Below are 24,518 nucleotides of genomic sequence, written 5' to 3' on the forward strand. Positions count from 1 at the left end.
TTACGAGTGGCTTTACAGAAAGTGTCTCTATTGAACTCCTGATACAGGACCAAAAACAAACAACTGATAGTACAGTTCAACTTAAATTCACAGTATTATCATGACTAAAATCAAAGTGGATTCAAGAAAACTAAACAGCGAGAATTAAAAACAAAAAAAGATGCAATGAACTTGCATTCTAGATAGGTGTGATTGAGGAATTTCAGAGAGTAATACAGTGAGATGCTTAAAAAAAGGAGAGGTACAAGAGACAGCAAAGCAAACATCTTATGTCCTCAAGTGTGTCCAGGTTAACTGTGATGTAAGTGCACATGTAGCAATAGCAAAGGCTGCTCCTTTGAGACAGTTCTCTCAACAGATATGTGAAAATGGTGACATCATAACTTGAAGTCAAAAGACAAGCAGTCTTTCTCCGCCGATGCAGCATATAAATGTTCTTGTCGTTCCCAGGTTAGTATCCTTAAAGGGAGCGCTTGTCTCATCTTCACAAGTGAGAAAATCCTGAGTCTGTATGTCTGAGCAGCAATTCTGATGTTAAGCTCCAGGCTTTTTTTTTTTTTTAATCGCATATATTAACTTTATATATAATTTGTTTTTCGTGATCAAAGTTCATTTATGTACAGTGTACTAAAAAATCCATAGCCTTAAAAATAAAAAGACAAAATAATGCAACTTTAAAAATCGTTTCGTGGTAAAAATACAGTATGTTCTAAATGTTAAGCACCAATGTCAGGAACTTTAGCTGTAGATTTCCTGTCTTTCACATGCTTGCATGGGTGGTTTCCAGAGTCTTAAAAAACAAACAAACAAACAAAAAAAAAACAGAAAGGGAACGAGACAATTAGAGCTGAGCTTATTTTGTACAAACTCTTACATAAGAAAAAAAAAATTTGTTCAAACAATTTCTTACCTTAAGTGTGATCAAGAAATCAATTTCCCTTTAATGTGGACGTGTGACTTCCTGTGAAAACCAGAGATCAGTCAGATTTGTAAAAAAAAAAAACATTTGATATAAATATAAATAAATAATATATATATATATATATTTTTTTCATATTTAATTAATATTTAAATATACATTTTACAAATACTATAATTACTTTAAGATTATTACATTTATTACAATGTTATTCTTTTTTTTAGAAATAAGGCTACATTTGCTTAGAATACTGTATTTTTGTGTTTGAGTTATCATAAAATGTCCTCTCAGACAGTTTACTCACTTCAACATCTGAAAGGGTCCTGTGATAGACACCGTCTACATCTCCATGTCCATTTGAGAGTGTCTTTGTGCTGTTGACAGTGGTAGCATGAACAAAATGTTTGTATTTCACATCTTTTTCTATCCCAGTATGACAAAGATCAGGTTCACTTCCACTGTAACAGCCATTAGCTGAAAAAAAAAAAAAAAAAAAAAAAAAAAAATTGCACAAAGAACATTAGTTCATTTTTTTCCCCAATTGACATTTATGTAAAGTCATGCCAAGATCAAAAGTGTACATGTGTGACAGGATGTATGTGAGGCTGGAGAGGGTTTCTGAGAAAAAATAATTGTAAATTGTAGTCAATCACTAGCAAACCAATTGAACCAAAGAGATGCTGAATGCATCAGAGCCTACCGGAACATTTCAGTCAGCACAAGTCAGCTATCTGAAAGAGACTGCTCAACTTGGACCCATGCAATGTCAAGTCAAGAAGCCTCTGCTCTCAAAAATAATCGAAATCAAAAATGAGGTTTACCAAACACCAGGTGAACATTGTCCTCATGAAGGACACACCCTAGATTTGCCATTTCTGCATTTAACCAGATAAATCATATTACTCAAAAGGCCCTGTTTGTATAATAATAATGCATATCTTAAAAAAGTATTTTTATGGCAAATAAAGACAGCGTTGTTTATTTGTAATATTAAGAACAAAGTGATTAATTTAAATATTTCAATGAAAATGAAGCACCTCGCTTACATTTACAATTATCATTACTGCAAAGTAATGCAAAATGTAAATGTTATAAAATTGTATATTTAAATTGTACTTAGCATTGTTTATTAAATAAGAAAAAATGAAAAATGCATCTCTAACATTTGAGAATAATGACAACAACATTAATAATAATAATAATAATAATAATAATAACCATTGGGGAAAATGGGAATCCACAAAAACCCTTATATTAATTGCAATGATAATTTGGGGGAAAATGTTTAGTTGTCATAAAAACATGGTCACAATGCAAATTTAATGATTCTTTAATCATTTCTTTGTTCTCTTTTGAATTAGTCACTAAATGTGACCCGAATGTGTAAAAAAACGTTATAACTAGAAGTATGCTTCACATGTACACTTATCTGATGCTCAATAGACTAATGTTTAAGGACAATTTACAGAATTTGTTAATGTCAAAACCAGATGCCTAAGCTATTAACAATAGGGGCTTTTACACCAAAGGAACCTTTTCATAGTTCCTAGAACTATTGGTGGAAGTTCCCGGATTTTGGCGTGTTCGCACCGCAGGAACTAGGAACGATTTTAGTTCTAGGAACTCCTTTTGGAGGAACTAATTTAGCTCCTACTTCAGAGTAGGGTCTTCCAGTGACGTTAGTATACGCTGATTGGCCGAACGTACTCGAAACACCAGCACTCGCCATTTTTAAAAAGTCTGAGTAAACATACAGATTATAGCCTATATATTTATTCCACAAACTAACACTATGAACATAGAAAACAGTGATAGATGGACCTCTCAACCTTTACACTAAGGAGAAAATCCAACACAACAGTAGCCGCTTTCCGACCAAGTAGTTACAGGAACTTAGTTATAGGAACTGTCCACTTCTAAACAGTTCTAAGAACTACTCTCCCCCAAACTCGGTTTCGCTGTTTGCGTTCGCACTGGCCAAGTGGCCATAGGAACTGGTAGGAGGGATAAGGGAGTGACACAAGCACGGTGACTTTTATTTTGACAGCACGACAGACCTTTATTTTGACGGCGCTGAGAACGCCAGAGCAAACAATGCTCGCATTCTCTGTGTTCATTAGTTAGCGATCTGTCTAACAGTACTATTTAACATGTTATTAGATAGAATTGTTATAGAAAGTACACAGTATATAAAAAAAAAGGTCATTAGCCTATGCCGTGTGGTTGATGTCCAGTGTTGCTAGCTGAGCAGAAATACATAATCATGTTTGACTTGGTTCCCTCAAAGTTGCGTTGGATTTTCTCTTCAGCATAAAGGTTTAGAGGCCCATCTATCACTGTTTTCCATGTTTGTATCTAGTTTCTGGAGTAAATATATAGGCTATAATCTGTGTGTTTACATACAGCGGTTTTAAAAATGGCAGATGCTGGTGTTTTGCGTGCGTTCGGTCATCAGCGTACACTAACGTCACGGGTAGTTCCTATAGTGCTGGTTTAGACCCTACTCTGAAGTAGGAGCTAAATTAGTTCCTCCAAATGGAGTTCCTAGAACTAAAATCATTCCTAGACGGCGTGTTCGCACCGCAGGAACATACGGGTACTTTAGCCAATAGTTCTAGGAACTGTGAAAAGGTTACTCCGGTCGGAAAGCGGCTTTTGAGGGGACCTAGAGAAACATGATTATGTATTTCTGCTCAGCTAGCAGCACTGGACATCAACCACACGGCATACGCTAATACCTTTTCATATACTGTCTACTTTCGTATACCAGTTCTATCTAATAGCGTTAGACAGATCGTAAACTAATGAAGACGGAGGATGTAATTGCTGTGTGCTCAGTCGTTCTCAGCGCCATCAAAATAAAGGTCACAACAAGCGTGGCTTACGTCACTTCAGAGTTCCTACGGTGCGAATGCAACCAGGAAAACGTCCCTAGGGGAATCATTAGTTCTCGGGGAACCACTCTGGTGGCTAGTTCCTAGAACTACCCAGTGCGAAAGCCCCTAAATAATGCACCTTTTTGTCCATTGAGCTGTTGCTGGTCCTCCATATGGTCTCGGTGGACATCGTTGAGAGACTCAGAGCTGTGGTGCTGACTTCCTCTCTCTGCACCATTCCTAGCTCTAGTATCATGCTCTTCCCGCCTCAGAGCGATGTCTCTCCCAGTGTGTGGCCTCTCCTCATCCTCCCTCCTCCTCTTTTTCTTTTTCTTCTTCTTCTTATGTCTCTTGGAGCTGCTATCCTCATTTCCCTCTGATGTATCCCTCTCTGAGTGCCTGTAAGCAGAAAGTCACAATGATCAACTAGTCTTTTTATAGTCTTCCCCCACCCCCCAATGCTTTAAATTTAAAAGCAAAATTTAAATGGTCAATGACAAATAAGTACATTTTTAATTTTCAAATATTAATAAGCAGCGAAGCAGTTGTTAAAATATTTTATAAGAAATAATATAAGACTATTTAAGACATTTTTCCAAGAATTTGCCTTTTACAAATTATTTTAATATTATTTTCCTTATTATTATTATTATTATTATTATTATATAATGAGAAAAAAAAAAGATTTTAAAAAAGGAAATTAAAAAGATTTTAAAATTATTATCATTTAAAATTTTAAGTAGGTGCATTTTCAAAACATTGACTAAATCAATAGATCGAAAATCAAAAGAAAGGAGTAGCAAAGTATGACTCGCCTGTGTTTGTCTTTGTTTCTCTTTTTCTTTTTAGATTTCTTCGCTCTGCATTCATCAGAACTTTCTCTTGCATCAAGCGACGGACTCCGTTTCCGCTTGTTATGTCCGGACAGTGGGCTGAGAGAGTGGGAAGATGAGGGTCTGCTTTTTGAACTGTTCACTGTATGGGCCGTTCTTCCATGGGCACCTTCCACCCCACGATTGCTGTGACTGGAATATCCATCCCTGTTATGGTGTCCAGAAGGACGATAAGATTCACTCACAAACCTCCTATCTCTACTCCAGTTGCGTTCCTCTCTGGGTCTTCTTTGGGAGTGGTGGTGCTCTCTACGATGGTATGAGAATCTGTCCCAGTGTCTCTCTACCTCACGATCTCTGTGATGCCGGTCTCTACTGGAGGAGCGCTCTCTGATGGGACGGCTATCTCGATGACTGTACCCATAGCGGCTCCGGCTTCTTTCGCTGTATTCCCTGTGGTGCCTGTACCGGTCCCTGTCCTTCAGGGGTGAAGAAAAGTGTGGCCGGTCTGAAATTGTATTCCCGTCCTCACCCACCCTCTGTCCATCTCCAGAGCCAAACTTGTCAAAGTGTGATGGTTTTGACTCTTTGCTTTCCCCTTCACTGCACCTGAACACCTCCTTTAACCTGTGTGGACTTGTGTGACCATCACCGATATGGAGGTTGAGACTGTTGTTGGCCTGATGGTCTGACGTGCCAGCCGCTGTATGGGTGGCATGGCTCGGAATCGACTCAACTTTTGAAGCTGTCTGGCAATGAAGGTCAGTGTCTGCAGTCTTTGAGACCAATGAGGCATTAGATGAAGGTGCAGACTCTACATGCACTCCAGACTGAGATAAAGCGTCCAAAGGAGGGTTCATCCTTTTGTTTGAAGGTGAGGAGCATGGTTGGTCATCAGTACTCGGCGGTTTGGAACTGTTGTATGAATAAAGAAAACCCAAAGAAAGTTTATTCCATCAGAAACTTGATAATATTAAAAACAAATAGTCAGTGATTTAACAATATTACAATTTTTGCTGATACAATTAATTTAGGTTGTGGCCGATAACTGATAAATGGCCGATATTTAAATTTCATAGTATTTATCTAAAATTTTAATTAAAATGTAATTCTACAGGCAGTGTTATTGTTAGCTAAAATGAAAACTTAAAAATCATATTCTTTAATGTAACAAAAGCTGATTAAATATTAGATGATATTTAAATTGGTAATTGGAAAAGTATCAAAGGCAATTAACTGAAATAAAATAAGCTGTAGTTGAAGTACTAAAATGACAAAAACTGAAATAAAAAAGTAAAGCAAAGCTAATTAAAAATATTTAAAAAAGGACAAAAACGAAATGTGACAAAAGCACTAATTACTAAAACAAACTAACATTAAATATTACTATAATAACCATGGCTACAAGTGAATTTATGCTTCATAACTGTGCACATCTCACCTTGATTCACTGTTTTCACATTTTAAGCTGAATTGCAGTCCTGAACTATCAGACGCATTAGAAATCTGGGATGAAGAATGTGAAGTGCCCATAACCTAAAAATAATGATAAATAGAAATACTTCAATAAAGAAATATCCAGATTAAAATATGAAGCCTGTATAAATAATATACTGTAACATGCCACTAAATAAAAGTTGAAATTTTTTACCTTATCAGTATGATTAAAACCATTGGCTTTGGGAAGGCCATTCTGGGATTTATGAGCAGGTTCTGATCCAATTTCACACACATGAAAGCCATTAGATCCGTTTGTCTTCGAGGTAAGCTGAGGCAGTGAACTGGAATTGTGGGATTGGGCATCATCCTTTACCCCATTCCCATTGTTTATCACGGGAGCAAGATGAGGCTTAGCTAATCCATTCTCCAAGGCTCCAGCCTCTTGGTCGGATTCTTCAGATGATTCCTGACCATAAGGAACCAAGAAAGAAGCTCCAGAGTGAGTTCCATTGACCTGCTTGACCTGTGGGAAGCCTGAGGTAGACATTGAGGTGCTAGAGGATGTGGGCTGAGGGTGAGAGGCTGACGACAAAGAGCAATTAGGGCTTGACTGAGTCTGAGCAGGTCTCACAGGCTTGCCCTGACCAATGAGAAACGTCAACTTTGGCCTCTTGGATGAGTCGGGAATGCCCGTGGGCCGAACAAGCGAAGTAGAAGAGGACGCGGATGCAGAAGAGGATGTATGAGATAGGCCAGATCCTATTTTGGTCACACCACAGAAATTTCTGTTGGGTTTGGAGCAACCATGGTATTCTTTTGAAGAACCATTCCCATTAATGTATGCCGAGTTCTGTAAAGTACACAAAAAAGTTACCAGGTGAAGAGAAGAAACAAACCTAGATGATCAGTTCAGGGCTGATTTGTTGTTTGTCTGAATGTGTTACTGTCTTGCAGTACCTTGAGCATATGAGGTGGCAGCTGAGGACCAATGAAGGATGTGGAGGTGTACTGAGGCCCATTCATCTTGATTGGAATGGATGGTCGTGGAGATGACTGGCCTGGAGTATGGTTCATCTGGCTAAAGTCACTTCCATTTTTCACATCAGGTGACCTGAATTAAAATAGGCATTTTTCTGAAGAGACTTCCCAGAAACACCCTTCAGTCCCAGAAATACAAATGATCCATATGAATCATGAGAAGTGAATTAAACCTTTACCTAATGTAGAACAGTAAGTATGCTTGCTGATTAAGCACTGTTCTAATATCGCTGAGAGATACAGAGGAGTCGTTCATCTGATACCACTGCCCATTGCTAGCCTAGAACAGAGGATCATATTATTTCACACATAAATGATGTTGTAAGCACATAATAAAAGAGGATGCAGGTCAATACATGACAACTAACCTTAATGTAGCAGTAGTAGTGTCCAGCGTGGCAACTAAAACCAGAATGAACCAGCACAGCATATAGAGCATAGATTTGTGGCTCCCCATGAGACTGAGACATGAAAGACCGCAAATCTAGATACTCTGTGTATCTTACATCCTGTGAAGGAGGCATGAGAATGATACCAATTATGGCTGCCGAAGTTAATGCATTAACTGATGGCAATTTAATGCTGTTAAATTGTCAATTTAAACACATTGACCTAGTCCTATTAAAGATCCTGCATCAAGGTGGCATCTCAAAAATATGGATGATTGTAGGGCTGTCACGATTCCTCAAATAAATTCAAGTCGTGACGAGTAACCTGCAAAATACCGGAAGTGGCGCATTCCACAAACAAGTATCCATGAAACGCATTAGTAGACCATTTTCATAGGCTGCACGATGTACTAAAACCATACTATAGTATAGTGCTACTGTGAATTCACAAAGGCTGCAATTCAGTTAAATAAATGTATGCGCTGCAGGATTAATATATGTACTTTAATTACATGCGTGTAGGTTACGTGCATCTCAGAGCAGCTCCGTTCACAATGCTGCTTCACATGAACTGTTATCATTTATGCAGGAAGCACGTCTCACACTCCATCTCTGCATATGCTGTGAGTTTGGGTTGCTTATAACGTTAATCTGGGAAAACAATGTGCACTATTTCATCAGATTTGTAAGGTAAATCATTTATAAACCTGCAAACTGTTCATCGCCATTTCAAAATAAAAGTTTAAACCCTCGTTTGCATGTTTTGATGTCCACATGTTCTTGTTCAAGAAATGACAGTGGCTGTAGCATTTCTATTATAAAGAAGTGAACAAATATAAAAGATTAAGTGAAAATTTTAATTAAATGTAATTTGGTCAATATTAAACAAGGTTTAGATCTGCTGAAAAATGTAACACCAGGCCGTTGGCACCCTCTGCGTGTCGTACATAAGATGATTATTTATATTATTATGTGTATTATGCATTTTAGTATTATACAGTGTTGTTCTATAAAACCATATGATTACTTGCTTTTGATACTTTATTTGAACCAAATATTATTGCCTCATTGTTATTATATGTCTTTTTAGTCATTTTAAAGGTCTTTGCGTCGGTCTATTTTTACTACAAAAAAATAAATAAATTCGGATTACTTGATTAATCATCAAATAATCGACTGATTACTCGTTTTCCAAAATAATCATTAGTGACAGCCCTAGATCTAGTCATACCAGTTTGTCCAGGATCTTATGCATTTTCAGAATTATCTACTAAACTTTTGTGTGAGTACCTTTGTTATTTTTCCTCCATTAAAGTTGGTAAACCGCTTCAGTGAGACAGTGAGAACATTAGAACTGCGATGAATGGTGAATCTCTTTGATGCAGTAACCATTTTCTTACATCTACCAAGACAAAAGAGGATTACTGTAAACATGAGTGAAAGTGTAAAAATATAAACACAATACTATTCCAATCCACACTGACAAATTCCATAAAGGAAAAACAAAAATTTGTCAAAAGAGGTTAAAACTGAAAGAAGGCCCTTTTCAAGAGTGTGCAACACATGAATACAAATTTATGGTAAATGTATATGCAAAATTGAATTGTGGTTACATTTTTGGCAAATATAATGATGTGGTATTAATATGCACATAAAATGCAATAAAAACTTACTTGGAGCATTTATAAGCATTGTCCCCATCAAGTTGCTCAGGCTTAACAAATTGCTCAAATGCCTTCATGAGTGTCTGAGCCGTCTGAAAATAAAGATAAAAATGATCAAAACTCTAAAATTGAAGAAAACTTTCTTCAAGATAATTACTGACGAAAAGTTTCAGTCACCTTTATCTCCAGTGAAATATCCAGGAAAGGGTCAAAAGTATCCGAAACTGCTTTGCAATTCAAACATTTGACTGTGAAAAAAAGAAATGTGCATTAACAACTGTAGCAACAGATGGAGAAAGCTGGAACACAGATTCAATATTCCATCCTTCCACAAATTCTAAATTTAAAGATGCCTTTTTGTAGACAATTGTCATAGCAAGTGTAATTCAGAAAGGATAAAATTAAACTTATAAAACCAACTCACAGCAAACGAGAATCTGATGACCTACCTCTGGATCTCAGATAACCCCCAAATATCTGATGTACAAAAGTGGTTGCCTGAGTTTGCCTGTCCAGTCTGACAAAAGGAAAATAATGCAGTATTGAACTGGATAAAGTTATGCACTCATTACAGTTAATGAACTGATGGATGAGGAATGTTTGTTTCATGCCTTTTAAAACTGGCCAACAAAACTGCATTGTGTGAACTCACTTGTTTCCAGGGAGGCAGGACTTTTGCATAGCATCCACTGTGTACCTCAAGAACTCATGGGCATCTTCTTGGCTTCCAAATCTGAAATGCTTTCCTATCCCTGAGGATAAGAACAAAAGGTCAGTGGACAATGCTATAAATACTTTAGCATTTAGAATGGTAAGACCATTCCTTAGAACTTAACTCCAACAAAAAACACTGTGGCTACTTGTTTTTTTTTAAAGGAACGGTTTAACCTTGATAATGATACTTCCTTAACACTCAACTCTTATCTAGAATTAATTGTGTTCTGGGACCATATTTGGAATTGTACATTTTTGGAGTTTGCTTTTTATGTAGCACTTTAAAAGTACATTTAGCAGGTAAATAGTAATTCTGTCAGACGATGTCAAACAACTGTCAAAGCAAATGTTAATCTTAGCACTCACGTTTCAATTCATTAAGAACACTAATGGGCTTTATGACATTTCCAGAGTTGGCGAACACTTGGATGATGTGATTCTGCATGGTACACATCATGCAAAACCCAGGCTCATGACCTGCGTGGAAAGAGAAAGCATGTACAACATCAGAACAAACTTACAACAAGTATTACATGCAATCTTGAAAAATCTTTCACATTTACATGTTTTGGAATGCTCTCTGGTCAGCATGTAGTTGGCAAGGGGAGCCGTGTAGGTCAGACACTGCAGGGTAGAGTTCAGGAAACACGTGTTGCCCAGGTTATGGAGACCTGCTCCAATGCGGTGGCCCTGGTTCCATTTCAAGCAGAGCCGCTCTGGGGAAAACAGGACCTTTTGAGGAAGAGCAATGCCATCCCCACTGTTCATCACCACTGCATGATACAAAAGAAGAAAAACAGACATACATAACACATCAAGAATACAACATAACCTATTGTTGTATTTTAAAAGCGGTGCTACGGCAGCATTTAAACATCAACAGTAAAGACAAGCACTTGCCTTGCTCTCGGGGCCTTTCGACTTGGAGTGCTGTGCTATTACTACCATTCACAGTCGCTCCAATGGTCGGGGCCATACAGGCAGTCTTGGCTCTTGAAAGCTCAGTGGCAGAAGGGCCAACACTCCAGCTCGAACTACTGCTCTCCATGTCTCTCGAGGAGAAAGGTGTCAGGGAGCTGGAGTGCTTGCACCGCACTGACTCCAGGTCAGATTTCTCTGGAGGTTTGTCAACTATGGTCATTATTCATTTTCTGTGAAAAAACAGACATGTGTGTCAACTCAATAATTTTTTGACAAGAAAGGCAGATTTTGCATTTGAATTTGTGCCTTTTAAAACCACTTCACATGCAAATAAAGCTAGTCTTAGTGTCAAATGCAACAGGTAGGCTACCTGAAAGGAAAGCAAATCACTCACTAGCAAAAAGTTGCTTTGCTACTGAGATGTGAATTATCTCTAAAGTGTTAACTGCTGACTTTACCTTTCTCTAATAAAATATATAGTTTTAAACACAAACAGATATATTCATCAAACTAATGTCAAACGTGTAACAAATTTTAAACAGGTTAGAACAATAAAATAATCAATTGACCAAATATACATTAATCGTTAATGTAACAGTACACTTAGTAAATGCGTGTTACTATGTAGGCTATTATATCATTAATTGTAATCTTTTGGCTCAGTTTACGTTTTTTGATCAAATATTGCCTTTCAGGACCGTGACTTTTTTGCCAGCGTTTAAAGTCAATATTGTTTAAATCAATATCAACATAAAAACTACACCACTTTATGAAAAACAGACAGATAACTTCGTAATAAGTAAATGCTTTGCAAAAAGACCCAAAGTCACTAGGAAAGCGTAAAAGACAACGAGTTAATGTCTGAGACATCGCGCCAAAGTGAAAGTACCACAAACATAAGTGAACGCTGAATTTCAAACACAATACTCGGCCCTTATTACGCAAAACAATTATCTATATTTCTTTCCTTGTGGACAGTCAATCAAGCATTGATCGAATAAGCTAAATATATATTGGTGTAGTAGCCGGTGTGTGTCGATCTATTGAGCTGAGCGTCAGAATGGGCCCGTGGCCTTGGCTAGTGCATGATAGCTACAGTTTACAGTAAACTCTCGTATCAACACATTCCACGCTAAAACCACAGCAAATGTGTGTACCTTCAATTAAGACGTGACTCTACGACACTCAAAACACAGTTTAACAACTACAGTGGCTGTTCCGTGTGTGATTCTGTATGAGGAAATGATCCTGTAGTACACACTCTCTCCGCACGTCCACCAACTGCTAACGTTATCTAGCGTGCTCGGCTAAAGGCTTCGAATGCGAGTTAGGCCTCTGCCGCACGTTATTTAAACACGAAATACTAACAATAAATGTATTTTTCGTATTATTTAAACCATGTAAAATGCCTGTGAGGGAAATTTGAATGGCTAGCTGCCTTTTTTGTTGGCGCGAGAATTTCTGAATGGTTTAAAGACCGCTGTGTTGTAGCTACAAACGCCATGGTAACGGCTAAACGTAACAATACCGATGGAAGGCGGCATGAACATGGTCACGCACTTCCAGAAGCCTGTCTGTGAATGAAGATAATATTGATATATGTGGTGTGTCCCTTCACAAACATCAACAACACAAAATCACCCATTTTAATTAGCTAAAATTCGACTTTTATCGGAAACAGGTAGAAAGGAGGGGCATGGTATTTAAAATTCACCGGTGCCGTGGCCGAGAAGGCAACGCCGCCGTAAGACTCATTGCGAAACCCGGTGTTTTCAATTTCGTGCCACGCAATAAACGCAACCACACAACACGCGCTCTCCAAAAATAACCTGCAACATTCATATATCATATCCAATTCAAATAATGCACGTACCTGCAAATTTATGATTAATTTAAATGAGTTCATCCATTCTAAAATCCAAAGAGCGTCCGGCGGTGAACAATGACGTAGTTTCCCCACGGGTCCATCCGGGTACTTTCGTAATGTCAGCCAACCCAGTGTTGTGTGGATGTGGCCTTACTGAAGGGCCGTCAAAACAGTTGAATATCTTTGTTGCTGTCAACTCGTCGACAAGGAAAGCATTACCACTTTTACAACATCGATTTAAGCAGTTCCCGTGGATAAATGCTGAGAAGTTGTGTTTCGTACACATGTATAATATTGTAGAGGCATATTTTAATGTCTAATAGTGTGTAATGCGTGGTGGTGGATCGTACGGTAGGCTATGGCATATCAACATCTATTCTTTTTTTTCTTATGCAAACCTCATTGTATGTTAGATAAAGTAAGTTAAAGTTAACAGTTTGTAAACATTACTATATTTAATGTTTTTGAAAGAAGTCTATTATGGTCATAAAGCCTGCATTTATTTGATCAAAATTACAGAAAAATGGTAGTATTGTGAAACATTATTACAATTTAAAATAATGGTTTTCCATTTAAATATATTTTAAAATAGTATTTATTTCTGTGATGCAAAGCTTAATTTTCATCAGTCATTACTCCAGTCTTCAGTGTCCAGTGATCCTTCATAAATCATTCTAATATGCTGATTTATTATCAATGTTGGAAACAGTTGTGCTGCTTAATATTTTGTTATATCCGTGATACTTTCTTCATAATTCTTTGATGAATAAAAAGTTAAAAAAAGAACAACATGCATTTAAAATAGAAATTTCTGTTACAAATATACACTACCGTTCAAAAATTTAGGGTCAGTAATTTTTTTTCTTCCTTTTTTTGAAAGAAATTAATACTTTTAATCAGCAAGGATGTGTTAAATTGATTACAATTTTTACAAGTTATTTTTAAACTTTTTTTTTCATTAATGAATCCTGAAAAAGTATCACAGGTTCCAAAAAAATATCAAGCAGCACAACTGTTTCCAACATTGATAACAAATCAGCAAATTAGAATCATTTCTGAAGGATCATGTGACACTAAAGACTAGATTAATGGCTGATGAAAAATTCAGAATATTTTAAAGTATATTAAAATAGAAAACCATTCTTTTAAATTGTAATAATATTCATAATATTACTGTTTTTTTAAAAAAAAAATGTTTCCAAAATTTTGACGGTACTGTATCTGTGAGTGTGTATGTGTATATGTATGTATGTGTATGTATATATATTTATATATATATACACACACACACTGACATGTTACTACATAAATATATTAGGACTGTCAAACGATTAATCGCATCCAAAATAAAAGTTTGTGTTTACATAATTTATGTCTGTGTACGGAGTATAATTATTTTCTATATATAAATACACACACATGCATATATATATTTAAGAAAATGTTTTATATATAAAATATTTATATATAATATAAATATATATACACAGTATATACATGCAAATATTTCTTAAATATATACATGCATGTGTGCGTATTTATATATAGAAAATAATACACCGTACACACACATGTATTATGTAAAAACAAACTTTTATTTTGGATGCGATTAATCGCGATCGTTTAACAGCCCTAAAATATATATAACATTACTATAATACTTATGACCTCATTACATTTTAAACAAATTAATAATACATTTCAGTCCTATCATTTGCAGCTTTATCCATATATTTAAAACTTGCAATCATTGTAATATTATGAAATGTAATATTGATAATACAAAAGTGTAAGGCTATTTTGAGGAACTATTTACTCAATGGAGACTAATGCACTATTGGCAAGGGACTTTACTTTACAGATCTTTTGTAACATTAAATATGGCACTCATTTATATACATAGTTGCACTCACACATACAACCATTTCCAAACAACAATTTACATAATTTACAAGTATTGAGGACTTATAGCAGTACAATAGAGCTACTATTATTATGTCTTTTCTGGACTGTGTATTGCATTTTGAGAGATCTGTAGCTCACTGATCTGTCTCCTGAGCTGAACAATTTCTTCTTCTTGCTCATCAATCTTGCGCTTTAAATTGTGGATAACCTACAATAAAGAATGAAAACACATGTTTTTTTTTTTACAGTTACAAGTTCCAAAGGATAACTAAAATGAGGCTATATGTAGATCACATTTGTTTTGTTCAACATTAAAACCACACATACCATTTCACTGGTGCTGAAGAGGTCACTCTGAAGTAACTGAGATGCACTTGGTCGCATTGAGGGATCAGAGCTGGTCAGCAGACTGATATACTTGGCCAAAAGTGGCCAGTTGTTAGACAGTGTATTAGGGATCTTGCTCTGACGTAGTTCTCCAAGTGTGTGCGCACGCTCCATCTCAGTCCCAAATGGCTGGAATAACTCAAACGCAATCACTCCTATACTGTACATATCCGACTGTATAAATGAAACAAATACTGAGCATCAAGTTCTACCACCACATTTTTAGTATGTGCCTAAGATGAAACAGTCAAACATTGAAATACAGCACATAAAACAACAGAAACAAATGGATAGACATTGCATTATAACAGTTTGTAGCTTCACAGTGCCCTACCTTTGAATCATAGTGAGAACCCTCAAGTTGTTCTGGGGCAGCGTAAACAAAAGTTCCCACTCCACTAGTGTGAGCTGAGTCTGAAAAGTGCGATAGGAGATTGTTTAGACCAAGGTTGCATTAATTCAGAGCTGCCATTTAATGTTACCTGCTATTAAATCAGCAGTAGTTTTGCAACAAACAGAAAAATAAGAATATTCAAAATATTTTTTTTTAAAGAATTTGTAATAACTAAAATAATGGTCATTTGCTCTTGTGAATAGTTCTGTCACCTGTGTTTACACCTGCTTGAGAGCTGGAGGGCAGCTGCTCATGCTCGTCCGTTATAATGTTTTGGCAAGCCAAGCCAAAGTCCCCAATCTTCACATGGTACTCAGGTCCATGTAGGAAAATGTTTCTTGGCTGTAAATAAACAAATATAAATTTTAATTGGCAACAAACAAACATTATAAATACACAGTGAGTTTGAGCAACTTAATAGAGTAGTTTAAACCGAGATACTAGCACTAACTTTTTAATTGAACTAAATAAATAATGTGGAGCCGTCCTATAATGTGCAGTTCAAGTACAGATTTTACATTATAAATTATTTTATTTATTTAAAGGGTAACTCTCGCCAAAATGCAACCTTGGTTCTTTTTGTTAATCTACCCGAGGCAAACTTTCATTTAAAAGCATAATTAGAATGGAAACACCACTTTTAAGTTTGACCGTATTTTCGTTTTAGGTTAAAATGCCTTGTGAATGGGAGTGAATGGGGCGTTTTTATGATAGCATAAAAAAAAAAATCACTATTTTTAAAACACTAAGGAGGCTCGATACAACATGAAACTTTGCTCGAAGTATCACCAGAGGCTCTACACATGAACTCGAGCTTTGAGAACATTGTTTGTGTACACAGAGTTTACTAAAAAGAAAGATTTTGAACAACTCACTGTAGCTGTGTCCGCCGGCATTTTGTCAGTCAAAAATAGTCAATGTCCGAATGCGAATAAACGGACTCTGAATTTTAGTATTGTTTCTTATATGAGGATCCTTTTTCAAATACAAGGTCAATATTGATTTTCACTAACGAGAAAACAACAAATCATCCGTGAATTTATATGGAACTAAGCTTTAGGAGCTTTCCATCTTTACTCTCCTCCCTGTTACGGACATCGACTATTTTTGACTGACAAAAAACTCAGTGAGTTGTTCAAAATCTTTCTTTTTAGTAAACTCTTTGTACACAAACAATGTTCTCAAAGCTCGAGTTCATGTGTAGAGCCCCTGGTGATACTTCGAGCAAAGTTTCATGTTGTGTCGAACCTTCTTAGTGTTTTAAAAATAGCGATTTTTGATGCTATCATAAAAGTGCCTCATTCACTCCCATTCACAAGGCATTTAACCTAAAACAAAAATACGGTCAAACTTAAAAGTGGTGTTTCCATCCTAATTATGCTTTTAAACGAAAGTTACACAGATAGAACATCCACAGTAATACATATCCAAAATTAACAGTTTTAACATATTAATCACTGATGAGAATTATATTTGTTTAAGAAATCCATAGGTGACTGTGTGTTCTAGCCTTTTGAAAAATACGTGTGAAGATCCAAAGGGGATTCAGGGGTATTACGAGAACTATCAAACCTTCCTGTGACAAACAGATAAAGAGTGTGTTTGTAAGGGATAAGGAAATTGTTGGTCAAATTGACTGCAACTCATTATTAGGGCCCAATGGTCATTTAATTTTTAAATTCTGTTAAATGTTATGCTGGCTATAAACTGTTATGAGGCCACTGATGTAGGTCTAATTTTCAGTAAAATGAATAAAGTAATTGTTAAGTGTGATTTATTATTAAGTATAACCTCAAAAGCTCAAGTTTGCACATTGTTGTGCCACACCTGCCCAATATCTGTTATCAAAACTCTAGGCCTCCTATCATTTAAACAAATGCTACAGTTTTTATGCCAACAAGCCATATATGAACTAGAAAAATGTAAGGTGCACAATACCAAGTTATGTAAACCAACAAAATAGATACACATACCTTTAGGTCTCTGTGCATAATACCACGGGAATGAATGTACTCCACTCCTTCAAGAATTTTCTTTAAAATCTTCAATGCGTGTTCACAATCTAATGACTCACAAGGATCTGTGGATGAATGTATTGGTTAAAAATTGCTCAAAATAACAATATAATTATAAGCTGTAATCAAAACATCTAGCTCTGCAAATCAGCTTTTCTTGTCTTTCCGGTTTAGTAAGGGTGTATTTAAGTGTATGAGACATAGTACCTATTAAATTGCATCTAAAGAAGGAAGTATAAATGCATAAATACTGTAAAATATAGTAACTCGTATGAATAAAGTGATCTCACCTACTGACGTGGTTCTTGAGTTTCTTTCTTGTATCCAGTCTTTCAGAGATCGCTCACAAAGCTGCATTTGTATATAAAGCATTAAGTGGAACTGAACCTATAGACAGGAACAAGCATAAACATAATATAAACATTATAAAAGATTACAATTAAATTGATGGTTTACATTCAGTGGACTGTATACCTCTTGCGCCTGCTTTTCGGACCATTCAGTAGTGTCCATATCAATGTAAGAGTTATTGTTATTGTTCAGTTCCAGTCTGTTTTGACTGAGGTCGTCCTCTGAGAGTGTTGAGCTGTCCCTTTTAGCTGCAGGGCATTTGCTCACCATAGAACGAGGCTTTCCCAGAAACACACATGGAACAAAGTTCTGTGGGTTGCGGACATTTTTGGGGCAAACAGCATGTCCCATCTCTTCTTTTGAAGTTGAGGGTTTCACTGACATGCTTTCTAGTGCAGCCTGGTTTTCTTTGGCTTCTGCTTGTTCCGAATGTTCAAAAACAATGGACGATCCATTGCTGCTGTTAGTGTTTTCCTGCGTGCACCTGAAGCAAGATGCATTTTCAAATATACAATTGTAAACGTGTTACAATAAGTTATTTGTGTAGGAATTTTTTTTTTTCAAACCTTCTTACCCATCTTTCTGTGATGGTTTCTCTAATGCTGGAAACGTTTGTGAAACGAGGGATTTGGGATCTAGTGAGATAAACCGAACATTTGACAAGTTTGTACCATTTTTGCATGATTCCAGAAATACTGAATATAAGCAAAATATTATTTAAATGGGTCTATATCTCCTAATGTAACCAATGTTATTTAGAACACATCATTAGAACAATGTACTTTTCACGGCAGGCTGAACGTGCTCCATCCATGCAGTGTGATAGCCAACAATATTGGAATGCTGAAGGCTGGAGAGCACTTTAACCTCTCGAAGAACCTGCGAGGAGATTAAAAAAAGACATGATATGACATACAATAGCTAAATCATACGGATGTGGGGGGTACATCAGAACAATAGTAACTGAATCTGTGACATACTTTACCTTCATACAGTCGTCTCTTGTTACTTTCTTGATTAGGATTTTTTTCACAGCATATTCCTGACCATCAAGCTTGTTTGTGACCTAAAATAGGTGTTTTTAGTACGCACCTTTCAACAATATGTGGTTTCCATCTTTGGAGCATAATATAATTAACTTTTTCTCACCTTAAACACTTTGCCATAGGCTCCTTTACCCAGTGTTGCGATTTCTTCAAATTCACTAAGGTAACGAGATGTCTGTGCTTGGAAAAGACCATCTTTGGTTCTAGGATAGAAAAGCATTTCTCAATTATTTGAAATGTTATAATACTATACACTGTCGTTTAAAAGTTTGGGGGTCATTACGATTTTTAAAAATGAAGAATGCATTAGATTGACCAAAGGTGAAAGTAAAAGCATTTATAATGTTACAAATGATTATTTCGGTTTCAAATAAATGCTGTTCTTTTGAACATTCTATTCATCAAAGAATCCTCAAAGATATCACGATTTCCACAAAATATAAAGCAAACTGTTTTCAACATTGAACATTATTATGATAATAATAATAAGAAATGATTCTTGAGCACCAAATCAGCATATTAGAATGATTTCTGAAGAATCATTGAAGGACACTGAAGACTGGAGTAATGACTGCAGAAAATTCAGCTTTGCCGTCACAAGACTCAATAAGATTTTAAAATATATTAAATTAGAAAAGTTATTTTAAATTGTAATAATATTTCATAATATTTCTCATATTATGGAGCTTATAATATGACAAAATGATTTGAATTTGAATTGTGTAAATTTGAATTATTGACAAGTGTAATTAACAAAATTGAATATTATGTGGGATTTTAAATAGTTCTGAATTAGATTTTTTAAATGAATATTGAACATTTGAAATTTAACGAATTTAAATGTTTTTTGGCTGAATTTTAAAGACATGTATTTTCAAACAGCTATTTTTTTGTTCTGAATTCTTAGACTGCAAATATTCAGTTTTAAAAAATACAGATTCAAGTTTTCAAGATGAAGAAGGAATTTGGAACTTCAAATTCAGTTTTCTAAAATTCAAACCGCAGAAAATTCAGATCGTACAGAAAAGTAGGTCACAGGTCATCCACAGGGAAGAGTAGAGGATCTCAGAAAAGTCAAACGGAGCATTTTAGCTGCACTGCAGTAGTTTTCTAGCCTGACTACGTCAGACTTCTTACTTCCGCTCAATTTCATTTCGCTTCTGTACTCAGTCTGAGACAGCGTAATAGCTTTCAGTTTTCCTCCGGCCTGAAAACAGCCGGCCAATCAACGAACAGAGGGCGGGCTGAGAGCCGTGACGTAGACACTGATTGTACCGTGGATGCGTAGATTTACTTCACATAATCTGCAAAAGTCGTTCACAGCCATGTTCACTCTGGTATTTTGCTCGATGGTTTTGTTTTCGCATCATACATGTGTTTACAGTGGAAGTTAGATGCGGCTGAGCATGCGCATAACACACGCCATAACCAAACGTTATGTGAGTGGCTTACGGGTAACCAATGATTTTAAACTTCAGACAAGTGCCCCCCGCGAGAAAGAAAACGCTTTTCAATTATGCCATGCCAGACTCTGTCTACGAAGCAAAGCGAAGTAGCAGAGTTTGGTATTACCAGGCTAGTAGTTTTCTGCTGCAAACGAAAAGAATCCGTGTATCATTCGTTCAGTTGTTTTTTGATTTAATATTAAGAATAGAAAAAAGAGAAAACAGCTTGAATATTAGATTTCAAATATTCTAATAATAGTGTTCCGCTGCTGCAGTTGCACGGATTCTTAACACGTTTATTGCAACTACGTAGTAAAAATGTATATACATTTCATCTTTTTCTCATCAAACAACCAGACAATGACTCGACACAACCCGTACCGGGGAAGAGCCTAGACAGGGCTATCTTCTGTGTAGATATGAATTCACCTACACTTTGCATCAGTTGGGTATGGCAGGATAGGCTAAATGACGGCTGTCATGGCCTGCATGGTCGCCCAGTAAGTTAAAAAAGAATTTAAGGTATAAATCAATATAATTAGTAGTCAATTAAACATTTTAAACACTAATACTAAAAGGAAAGAATAATGCATTGACTTGGGTAGCCTATATAGGCCTAACATACACGCATGAACTGTCAGTCAGACTGACTATCAAAGATATTAAAATACATAATCTTCTGAGTTTTATGATGTAGGCCTTGTGTTTTATTTTTAAAACAAAATTTCCAAGGACCCTCAACTAATAACAGTGATTAAGCCCAAAATGAATGTGGGTGGGGTAATGAACACAATATGTATTTTTTTCCCCAAATGGTCTCTGCATTTTGTAATAATACAGCAACATTTTTTTAACTGATCGTATTTGCCAGAAAATAAGTTGCATGCACCAGAGTGCAAGTTACACCGGATCATCTCCAAGTTGAGAGAGAAACGTGCGGGCGTCACATCGTCATAAAAACCAGCAGAATAACTTTTTATATGTTTGGTTGACTGTGTTTTATTTTGATAATGAACATGCGATGTGAAGTTAGCAATGCCAGAACTGATAGGCTACTATGTTGTGTGAGCGTGCGATGCAGCGCCATCACTTGGATTTGTTCCACAGCAGGGAGAAATAACTTAATACTCTGTCATTTAATCATACAGATAATATGACATCATTCGAAATGGCTACAAAATGTCATGCCTTTGAAAAATAAATAAAACAACATGATGCGCTGCTTTAGCGCGTCTCGGTTTCCTTAAAGATCTTTCTGGCGCACACCAAAAATGAACCAAAATACAGCGAATAGCCTTCTTGGCGTGCCTACTTTTGAAAGTCAACATTTATATTATTTGACGTTAAATGCATTATATATGCGTAAGTCACTTTGGAATAAATTACAGCGTGTTTCATGATAAAAAACATGACTTTACAGTCCGGAAAATAGGCTACGGTAGGTTATAGCAAATGATTTCACGGACCCCCTGGCACTTCTTTGCTGGTCTAAACAGAAGAAAGCCCTGTCTAGGCTCTTCCGTTGTGTCGAGCCATTCGTTAGTCTAGTAGTTTGATGAGAAAATAAGTTCCGTAAGCTCATTGCAACTGCAGCAGTGGACGACTAGCCTATTATTAGAATATTAGAAATCTCAATTTTCTCATTTTTCTACTCTTAATATTAAATCAAAAAACGACTGAACGAATGATACACGGATTCTCTTGAACCACCACCACTTTTGCGGCAGAAAACTACTGCAGTGCAGCCAAAATGCTCTGTTCGACTTTTCTGAGATCCTCTACTCTTCCCTGTGGATGACCTGTGACCTACTTTTCTGTACGATCTGAATTTTCTGCGGTTTGAATTTTAGAAAACTGAATTTGAAGTTCCGAATTCCTTCTTCATCTTGAAAACTTGAATCTGTATTTTTTAAAACTGAATATTTGCAGTCTAAGAATTCAGAACAAAAAAATAGCTGTTTGAAAATACGTCTTTAAAATTCAGCCAAAAAAACATTTCAATTCGTTAAATTTCAAATGTTCAATATTCATTTAAAGAAATCAAATTCAGAACTATTTAAAATTCCACATAATATTCCATTTTGTTAGATCACACTTGTCAATGATTCAAATTTACACTATTCAAATTCAAATCATTTTGTCATATTATAAGCTCCATATTTTTTATGTATTTTTGATCAAAAAAATGCAGCCTTGGTAAGCATAAGATACTTCTTTCAAAAAATCTGACCCCATTCTGACAGACCCTGAACTTTTGAACAGTATTACAAAGCAATGTAAGTGGAGGTGCTACAAGTGTAAATGTTTTCACCTTAGACTCTGGCCTTCTGTACTCAAATATCTATGTTCCTGCAAAATCCAAAAGATGAAAAGGTAGGGCAAAATAAGAATTTTGTTTTCTTTTGGTTTTGTTGATGAAAGCAACAGCTGGACAGAAATCACACACACAAAAAATGACATTGATGATGAATTAAGTAGTATTACCTGTGGGAAAAGCGATGAGCTGGTCGCATGCAGGAGCTCTGTGAACGCCCGGTTATGCTGTAGTCGGACTGTGCTGAACTCATCACTGATAGCCAGTGGAGAGAGGAGGTTCATGGCTGCTAAATGCTGGCCCATCACTGAAACAACAGAGGCATTTGAGAACATACATTTTAAGACAACTAGTAAATGAACAAATTTTGCCTTTTATAAGCCAATATCAATGACGCTAACCTTTAAACAGCATTCGTGAGCGAATGGGATCACTCTCGTAAACAAAGCACAAGTGTTCCAGTAGAGATCCCAGCAGCAGTTGGTTGGGAATGGCAGAGGCAAATTCCTGGATCGACGGATACTGTTTCCCCGCCAGCAACACCTCACAGTTATTGTCTGAGTCTGAGGCTGCATTTATATGAAAAATACAAAGGGTGGTGAATACTAAAATCTTTGACTATTTTTGAATATAAAACATATTATATATATATATATATATATATATATATATATATATATATATATATATATCTGACCAAAATGAGTCTAAAACAACTTAGATTGGGGTGTCTTACCTTCAGCAATAACTTTGGCAATTAAGGCCATAATGTCATTTTCCTCTGAATCCATTTATACACCAAACATTTACTGTACTCTCTTAACAGCTGAGCAAATATAAATATACCAATGCTGCATCTTGTGTGTACATCAGGGGTGGGTAAGGTCTAAGTCACTTATCAGCTTGAAACAGTTTCAAGTTACCCCCCACACACCCCTAAGAAGCCACACAGATGAAATATTAAAACTGCATTATTACATTTGAGTCATTTGGACATACTACTTTGACAATTTATGCACCTGATGTTTACAGTCTCTAACATCCAAAAAAAGTCAATATTAATCAAAGAACTAACACCAATTTTTACAGACGCCCTGTTTTGTTTTAAGAGCCCCAGACTCTAACCATGACTACTCTGATAACAGTGCAATGACATGAATAAAAGGGGCTGTACAATATTGCCGTTGGAGTGCACTCACTGTCAAATTGGACGTCATCCTCCGTATCTGTCAGGCTGAACATTCCTCTTTTAGGTCTTCTGTCTTGAGTGAAAAGGCCCCGTCGGACATGAAGGCTACGGCTTCTCAGATGGGAAACTACACCGCTACTCGAACTTTCTTCTGCCATGAGCGTCTCTGTTTTGCGAAACATGACGTTTTTCTGAAAGACACTTCAGTGCATCACATTCATTAGACCTATTCAGAAAGGGTCAACTTTCTAAAAGCCAACCCTTTGGATCGGGAAAACCCCCACTAACAAGTTTTAAAACTGGCCGAATAAAAATATCATCGTAAACTGACAGTTGCCTGCCATGTTTCAAGGGACAGGAGTAAGGAAGTATCTCAAAATTGTATTCATATATGATAAATAAAGAAATACATAATGCATCAAACTGTTAATCGAATATACGCTTGGTTAATGGATTGTAGATTTAACATACTTGGATCTCTATACAGACAATGACATTAACAATTTTGTTGTGTCAGTGTCAGTTTCGGCTATTATCAGATTTGAAATTTTCACACAGTCCCTACCCAGACAACCACGTGCAGGATGATGAAATGTTTCAAAATAAAACGTTAAAATTGGTACTTTGGTTTTGTTACAAAGCATCGCAATGATACATCAATAAAATTAACTGATTAATAAATTAGGAGAAATGGAGAATATATATATATATATATATATAACCGTTTTTTGGAACATTTGTTTCCACATAGACTTCACAGAGGAGAGACGCATTAAGTTAAAGATTAACTTGGCATAACAAAGTAATAAAA

At 36.2% G+C, this 24,518-nt stretch overlaps 2 protein-coding genes across 5 annotated transcripts; both read right to left on the reverse strand.

Moving 5' to 3' along the window:
* Window positions 1-294: 294 nt before the first annotated feature.
* usp42 (ubiquitin specific peptidase 42) lies at window positions 295-12,764 on the reverse strand. Of its 4 annotated transcripts, none has more exons than XM_079851342.1 (19): window positions 12,668-12,764; window positions 10,774-11,024; window positions 10,437-10,646; window positions 10,240-10,350; window positions 9,812-9,911; window positions 9,609-9,676; window positions 9,337-9,407; window positions 9,169-9,251; window positions 8,786-8,897; window positions 7,475-7,615; window positions 7,286-7,386; window positions 7,026-7,179; window positions 6,280-6,918; window positions 6,070-6,164; window positions 4,611-5,543; window positions 3,935-4,194; window positions 1,224-1,393; window positions 911-961; window positions 295-790 (listed from the first exon to the last, which is right to left on the reverse strand). In XM_079851342.1, the coding sequence occupies exons 2-18, from the start codon at window positions 11,012-11,014 to the stop codon at window positions 941-943; spliced, it is 3,510 nt and encodes a 1,169-aa protein (XP_079707468.1). In that variant the 5' UTR covers window positions 11,015-11,024; window positions 12,668-12,764; the 3' UTR covers window positions 295-790; window positions 911-940. The 4 variants fall into 4 exon arrangements, with proteins under 4 accessions (XP_079707468.1, XP_079707470.1, XP_079707469.1 ...); XM_079851344.1 differs by lacking the exon at window positions 12,668-12,764 and adding an exon at window positions 12,509-12,526; XM_079851343.1 differs by lacking the exon at window positions 12,668-12,764 and adding an exon at window positions 11,952-11,971.
* A 1,475-nt stretch (window positions 12,765-14,239) lies between these two features.
* On the reverse strand, window positions 14,240-24,219 carry eif2ak1 (eukaryotic translation initiation factor 2-alpha kinase 1). Its single transcript, XM_079851347.1, has 15 exons — window positions 23,718-24,219; window positions 22,920-23,087; window positions 22,689-22,825; window positions 22,516-22,553; window positions 18,863-18,962; window positions 18,699-18,779; window positions 18,496-18,592; window positions 18,288-18,348; window positions 17,837-18,197; window positions 17,653-17,749; window positions 17,321-17,427; window positions 15,560-15,689; window positions 15,288-15,367; window positions 14,894-15,127; window positions 14,240-14,774 (listed from the first exon to the last, which is right to left on the reverse strand). Exons 1-15 carry the CDS (start codon window positions 23,887-23,889, stop codon window positions 14,655-14,657), a joined length of 1,983 nt encoding a protein of 660 aa, XP_079707473.1. The 5' UTR covers window positions 23,890-24,219; the 3' UTR covers window positions 14,240-14,654.
* Between the last annotated feature and the right edge of the window lie 299 nt (window positions 24,220-24,518).

The sequence above is a fragment of the Squalius cephalus genome (assembly GCF_949319135.1).
Source record: "Squalius cephalus genome assembly, chromosome: 19".
In the NCBI taxonomy this organism is placed as follows: domain Eukaryota; kingdom Metazoa; phylum Chordata; class Actinopteri; order Cypriniformes; family Leuciscidae; genus Squalius; species Squalius cephalus.